Source organism: Cebus imitator, unplaced genomic scaffold (assembly GCF_001604975.1).
Source record: "Cebus imitator isolate Cc_AM_T3 unplaced genomic scaffold, Cebus_imitator-1.0 Scaffold217, whole genome shotgun sequence".
Lineage (NCBI taxonomy): Eukaryota > Metazoa > Chordata > Mammalia > Primates > Cebidae > Cebus > Cebus imitator.
The window spans coordinates 2065532-2073057 of NW_016107532.1; the positions used below are offsets into that span (position 1 = coordinate 2065532).

The window sequence follows — 7526 nt, forward strand, 5'->3', positions numbered from 1 at the left end:
TTTTAGCATGCCATGGTAGCATGCACTTGTGGTCCTAGCTACTTGGGAGGCTGAGGCAGAAGAATCACTTAAGGCCAGGAGTCCAGCCTGGGCAACATAGCAGGATCCTATCAAAAAAAGGAAGGGAGGGAGGGAGGGAGGGAGGTAAATTTTATCTAAATGATCTTAGATACAGACTTTGATAAAACTTACTTATGTTTTCCAAAAGTCTGCATCCTACTTCCACTTCCTACTTTATCCATTTGTTTTTCGTCTTAAATTATACAAGTGTGGGAAGCTAGATATCCTTTAACTGGTAGTACTTTCTTTGCCATATCACTTATTCTAGTTTTTACTCACTTGAAAATTTGTAATTGAGACAGACTAGTAGCTGGTTCCCCACGGGTACCTTCTTCATAGTTCTCTGAGGTGATACTGAAATTCCGCATGTAAACAGATGATGTATATTTTTTACCTGATAGTTTCATTTAACGGTTTCTGAAAATCTTGGTTAGATTTCATCTGTTCCTTTATATATAAAACTCTAGAATTTTGGAAAAATTGCTGTTCTCAATTTTTTCCCATTTGATATTGAAGCATTTGAACCTCAGACCAGGTAAATTATATTTTTTACCTGAAAGTTCTAATGGGTCTCACTAGCCACTAACCCCTTCCATCTTCCTAATTAAAAGCTAGGGAGGAGGAGGGTAGGCACTGTGGCTCACGCCTGTAATCCTAACACTGGGAGGCCAACGCAGGCAGATCACTCGAGTCCAGGAGTTCGAGAACGGTCTGGCCAACATGGTGAAACCCTGTCTCTACTAAAATGTAAAAATTAGCCGGCATGGTGGTGTGGACCAGTAATCCTAGCTACTCAGGAGGCTGAGGCAGGAGAATCACTTGAACCCAGGAGGCAGAGGTTGCAATGAGCCAAGATCGTGCCACTGCACTCCAGCCTGGGCAACAGAACCAGACTCGCAAAACAAAGCTAGAAAGACAGTAGTGCTGTTCTGATAATCCCCAGATTTTTCCTAGTATGTATGTTCCCAGAAATATTGTCCAGATTTCAAATGTAAGCATTTATATACCTGATTTAGAAAGAAACGTAAGTTTTTGTTTTCATTAAGACCTACCTCCACAAATAGATCTTGATGGGGAAGGGGAGGAAAAAGACCTACCACCTGTACTTTGTTTGGAAAAGAAAAAAACCTGATCATTTAAATATGCTATATTTAAAGCATTTAAATCACTTTCAGACTTACTACTGGGAAGGTTATATTAAAAATTGAGGCCAAGTATGGAATCACACCTGTAATTCCAGCATTTTCGGTGGCTATGGTAGGTGAGTTACTTGAGCTCATGAGTTCAAGACCTGCCTAGGCAACATGGCAAAACCCCATCTCTATAAAAAGTACAAAATGGCCGGGTGTGGTGGCTCACGCCTATAATCCCAACATTTTGGGAGGCCGAGGCAGGTGAATCACCTGAGCTCATGAGTTCAAGACCCACCTGTGCATCATGGCAGAACTCCTTCTCTACAAAATATGCAAAAATTAGCCAGATATGGTGGTGTGCACCTATAATCCCAGCTACTCAGGAGGCTGAGGTAGGATGGCTTTAGCCTACGAAGTAGAGGTTGCAGTGAGCCAAGATCACACCACTGCACTTCAGCCTGTATAATAGAGCCAGACCTTGTCTCATTTAAAAAAAAAAAAAAAAAATTAACACTGAAGAATTTGGATGTTTTTCACATCTCTCTCAATAACTCTAGTATCTAACGGGAAGTTTAAAGTAATGGTAATATTCAAGAAGGCGATGATAGTTTATTTTGTAAGCATTTCTTTTGATTAATGTTCTGTTTGCTTTCACTTGATTTGGAGGTTAGCAGATAGGAGAAACTGGTAATTTAGAGAAGCGTCACAAAGAGTGCTCTCAGAACTTCTGTAACTTTTACCTAATTTTTTATCTTAAAAGTTTCTTTATGATAGAAGTTTTGGGGTTTGTAGCTTATTTGATCTACTTGTTTCTCTCCACAGCAAAACAGATCGGCTTGCCAAAGGATCAGAATGTTACCAAAAGAGCCTTAGTTTAAATCCTTTCCTCTGGTCTCCCTTTGAATCATTATGTGAAATAGGTAAGTCGATATAGTTGAGAGGTGAGTGGGTTCCCATCTCCTCTTCTCTTTTTTCCGCTACTTAATTTTTGGAGAGCAATACAAATCATCTGTCCCCAAGAAAAATATTTTACAAAACTAAGGATTGTTAAAATTGAGAATAAGAAATAAGCTAAAATCATATGTATGTTTCAAGAATCATATAACTGAAAATTACATAATGAAAATTACTCTACCACAAAAATTAAATCCAGTAGTTTCTTCTGTTTAGCCTATCTGCTTTTAGTGTCTCGTGTCTAGAATGGGTTATATTATGTGTCCAAAATTGCTTTTTGAAAAAGAAAATTAATAGAATTTCTAATGCAATTAATAGAATGCCTGGAGCAGAAACTTACAAAAACCTGGAGAGTATAGGGATGGAATTTCTCAGTATATTTGGCCTAGGAGGCATAAAGGACCATTTTTCAACATTGTTGCATCTATATACATAGAAATGCTTCAACCTTTACCATAAAACATAATGGGTTTTAACTCTTCAACCTCATCTCCTCCTTTGAGAAAAATGACATCAGCTATTTTCAGCTTTAAAACAAACACAGAAATCTGCATTTTTTTGTGATTTGTTATATTTAAAATTAGTGTTTTTGTAGTTAGTTTATTTTCTAAATTTACAGCTTTATCCTACTGGTAAACTTTTATGATATACTGATAGATGGGCTTTTAGTGGGTAAATTTGATTAACAGAAGTGGGCAAGAGAATTTAAAATTTTGGATAAGGCCTATTTCCTGTTTCCACTGATTTATGCATACTTGAAAAAAATTTATTCCTCATTTCCTCAGAGACAAATTTTTTTTTTTTTTTTTTTTTGGTCTTCACAGGTGAAAAGCCAGATCCTGACCAAACATTTAAACTAACATCTTTACAGAACTTTAGCAACTGTCTGCCTAACTCTTGCACAACACTAGTATCTAATCATAGTTTATCTCACAGACAGCCTGAGACAGTTCTTACGGAAACACCCCAGGACACAATTGTAAGTGTCTTACATTCTAGTGTTCAAAATATTATGAAAACTACAAAGAATGAGCTGAACTAAATAATATATTGTAAATGACATGGTAGAAATTTTCTGTTTCAGGAATTAAACAGATTGAATTTAGAATCTTCCAATTCAAAGTACTCCTTGAATACAGATTCATCAGTGTCTTATATTGATTCAGCTGTAATTTCACCTGATACTGTGCCATTGGGAACAGGAACTTCCATATTATCTAAACAGGTTCAAAATAAACCAAAAACTGGTCGAAGTTTATTAGGAGGACCAGCAGCTCTTAGCCCATTAACCCCAAGGTAAGTCAAACAAAAGATAATTTCAAATATGCTATAATACTAAATGATCTTTTAGTAACTTATATTTTTAGTGACGCACATTACTACAACAGCAACTTCTAAATCACTATGGAAACAAGGGCATTCTGTTTTCAGTAAATGAAGTAAAAAACAGCCCATGATAAAAATTTTGATATTGCTGGGCATGGTAGCCCACTAGCGCCTGTAATCCCAGCACTTTGGGAGGCTGAGGCAGGCAGATCACCTGAGGTCAGGAGTTCAAGACCAGCCTGGCCAACCTGGTGAAACCCCGTCTCCACTAAAAATACAAAAATTAGCCAGGCGTAGTGGTGGGTGCCTGTAATACCAGCTACTCGGGAGGCTGAGGCAGAATTGGTTGAACCTGGGAGGCGGAGTTTGCAGTGAGCTGAGATCGTGCCACTGCATTCCAGCCTGGGTGATAACAAGACTCCAGCTCAAAAAAAAAAATTGATATTAAATATTGGATAAAAAATTAAAACTCTTGCCGGGCGCGGTGGCTCACGCCTGTAATCCCAGCACTTTGGGAGGCCGAGGCGGGTGGATCACGAGGTCAAGAGATCGAGACCATCCTGGTCAACATGGTGAAACCCCGTCTCTACTAAAAATGCAAAAAAAACATTAGCTGAGCATGGTGGCGCGTGCCTGTAATCCCAGCTACTCAGGAGGTTGAGGCAGGAGAATTGCCTGAACCCAGGAGGCGGAGGTTGCGGTGAGCCGAGATCGCGCCATTGCACTCCAGCCTGGGTAACAAGAGCAAAACTCCGTCTAAAAAAAAAAAAAAAAAAAAAAAAAAATTAAAACTCTTAAATATTCCTTAATTAGGTAGTACAGTAGACACGTTAAAAGATACTGTCTTGATGGCTGTGCATTAGTGGATAGCAGTGAGCCTCGTGAAATGTTATAATCAGGGCACCATTGATTACTGTTAAAGTGCTCCTTTCCAAAGCATGGAGGAAATTTGACACCTACCTTTTTTTGTTTGAGATAGGTTCTTACTCTGTCACCCAGGTTAGCCTGCAGCACAGTCATAGCTCTCTGCAGCCTCAAATTCCTGAGCTCAAGTGATCCTCCTGCCTCAGACTCCTGAGTAGCTGGGATTACAGGCACATGCCACCACACCTGGCTAATTTTTTAATTTTGGGTAGAAATGGGGTCTTCCTATGTTGCCCAAGCTGATCTGGAACTCCTAGCCTATAGTGATCCTCCCGCTGTGGCCTCCCAAAGTGCTATTACAGTGAGCCACTGAGCCTAGCTGTCACACCTATTAATATGAAATATTTTATCAAAATTAGGAGAAGTATATGTATATATAAAAACAGGAACTCAGCCCAGAGGATACATATCCAAAAGTGTCAAAATAAAAAATTACGTGCTAGAACGGGTTGAGCGTGGTGGCTTATGCCTATAATCCCGGCACTTTGGGAGGTTGAGGTGGGCAGATCACTTGAGGCCAGAAGCTCAAGACCAGCCTGGCCAACATGATAAAACCCTATCTCTACTAAAATTACAAAAATTAGCCAGGCATGGTGACATATACCTGTAATCCCATCTACTTGGGAGGCTGAGGCACAAGAATCGCTTGAACCCAGCAGGTGGAGGTCGCAGTGAGCCAAGATCATTTCACTGCACTCTAGCCTGGGCAACATGTTGAGTGAGACTCTGTCTCAAAAAAAAAAAAAAAAAATTATATGCTAGAACAAATTCTATGAATGGGGTCCTGAGGCCAGGGAACTACTAAAATAGCATGACCATGAGATTACAACTCTGGAGAGTTACAGTTATCTAATGGTCTCCAAAGACATTTTCTCTATAGTTGTGTCCCAGTCCCATAAATTTCAATAATTTGAAGTAATTTGATCATTTGGATCTTAGATTTATAAAGCCACTCTTCTTTATTTCTAATAAATCTGCTGAGATCAGTAGTTGTTACTCAGTTTAGTTCCTTGTTTGATATCTTTTTTTAAAATATTTTTAATCTGCCCCTCAGATCCTCACCGTCCCTAAGACTGATTTGCCATTCTCTTCCTTTTAGACCTTCTAATTTAAGTATACTGCTGCTTTATATATGCCTTGATGACTTTTTGACACCTTGATTTCAACCTCTTCTCAGTTTTGGGATTTTGCCATTAGAAACCCCAAGTCCTGGAGATGGATCCTATTTACAAAACTACACTAATACACCTTCTGTAATTGACGTGCCATCCACCGGAGCCCCTTCAAAAAAGGTATTTTCCATGTAAAATTCAGTTTGGGTATTGATTAAAGCAACTTGTTCATTTCAGTCTTTTAAAGGTAATTTCAGGGAGAATCTAATGTTATATAATTGCTTTTGCCTTAGATTTGTTGATCTAAATATAAAAGAATGTCATTATTGTTGTAGCCTCTTGATAATCATAAGAGACAGACTTCAAGTGTATCTCACAAATTTAGTTTATTTCAGCATATAGTTAAATAAGCGTATTCATATTTTTACTTTTATTTTCCTTTTTTTTTTTTTTTGAAGACAGAGTCTCGCCCTGTTGCCTAGGCTGGAGTACAGTGGCACTATCTCAGCTTGTTGCAACCACTGCCTCCCAGGTTCAAGCGATTCTCCTGCCTCAGCCTCCTGAGTACCTGGGATTATAGGCACATGCCACCACCCCTGGCTAATTTTTTTTTATTTTTAGTAGAGACAGGGTTTCATTGTGTTAGCCAGGATGGTCTTGATCCCCTGACCTCATGATCTGCCTGCCTCGGCCTCCCAAAGTGCTGGGATTACAGGCATGAGCCACCGCACCCGGCCTTAAATTCCTTTAAAAAAAAAAAAAAATTAAGATTGTTTATGTTACTTGAATATAAATAACAGAAATTATATCTGCCTGAGTTTTTACTTGTCCCCACCACTGTGTATATATGTTTTTCTAATAACACTAATTATATGGAAAAAAATTGCTCAGGTAAAGCCAGATATTTCTGATAATAAGACTTTTATGGTGGATCATGGATATATAGTTTTAAAATGAAAAATGATTGGTAGTATACTTAGAGTAAATGTTGTAGCATGTTTCATGAGCATGTAGCATGTTTTTTTTTTGAGACAGGGTCTCGCCTTGCTGCCCAGGCTGGAGTGCAGTGGTGCGACCATGACTCACTGTAGCCTCAGCCTCCCAGGCTCAAGTGATCCTTCCATCTTAGCCTCTCAAGTAGCTAGGACTATAGGTGTGCACCACCACACCTAGCTAATTTTTTGATTTTTATTTTAATAGAGACAGGATCTCACTGTGTTGCCAGGGATGGTCTCAAACTCCTGGGCTCAAGCAATCCTCCTGCCTTGGCCTCTCAAAGTGCTAGGACTATAAACATGAGTCACTGCCCATCTGAGGCTCTTGTTTTATAATGTTCCCTTATATAGGTATATGGCAAAAGAGGCCAAAGTACTTTTTTTTTTTTTTTTTTTTTTTTTTTTTTTTTTTTTTTTTTTTTTTGAGAGGAAGTTTCACTCGATACCCAGGCAGCTGGAATGCAATGGCATGATCTCGGCTCACCGCAACCTCCACCTCCTGGGTTCAAGCAATTCTCCTGCCTCAGCCTCCAGAGCAGCTGGAACTACAGGCATGTGCCACCATGCCCAGCTAATTTTTGTATTTTTAGTAGAGACAGGGTTTCACCATGTTGACCAGGATGGTCTCAATCTCTTGACCTCATGATCCACCCACCTCGGCCTCCCAAAGTGCTGGGATTATAGGCGTGAGCCACCGTGCCCGGCCAGTACCATTTTTTAAAAGCACATCTGTGACACAAGGTATCTTCTGTGAGAATTAAATTAGGTTCTATATTTAAAATACCTGTTGCCATGCTTAACAGATATTCAAGAAATGGAAGCTAAACAAGTCATACTAATATGTGAATAACAGTTATAGCCTCTTAATAGAAACATGTTTCTTCTTATAGTTGTTTTTTACTGTTTTACTCGTGAACATCCTTAGAATCTGCAAAAGGTTTTTCTTTTTCTTTTCTTTTCTTTTTTTTTTTTTTTTTTTTTTTTTTTTTTTTTTTTTTTTTTTTTTTTTTTTTTTTTTTTTT

At 38.7% G+C, this 7526-nt stretch overlaps 1 protein-coding gene across 11 annotated transcripts in view; it reads left to right on the forward strand.

Moving 5' to 3' along the window:
- Window positions 1-7526, forward strand: part of CDC27 (cell division cycle 27) — a 73907-nt gene that overhangs the window by 31464 nt on the left and 34917 nt on the right. For all 11 annotated transcript variants that reach the window (XM_017549270.2, XM_017549265.2, XM_037745978.1 and 8 more), the window contains 4 exons: window positions 2016-2113; window positions 2972-3126; window positions 3232-3443; window positions 5575-5689. In XM_017549270.2, coding sequence (XP_017404759.1) covers window positions 2016-2113; window positions 2972-3126; window positions 3232-3443; window positions 5575-5689 — 580 coding nt within the window. The remainder of the gene's footprint in view (window positions 1-2015; window positions 2114-2971; window positions 3127-3231; window positions 3444-5574; window positions 5690-7526) is intronic.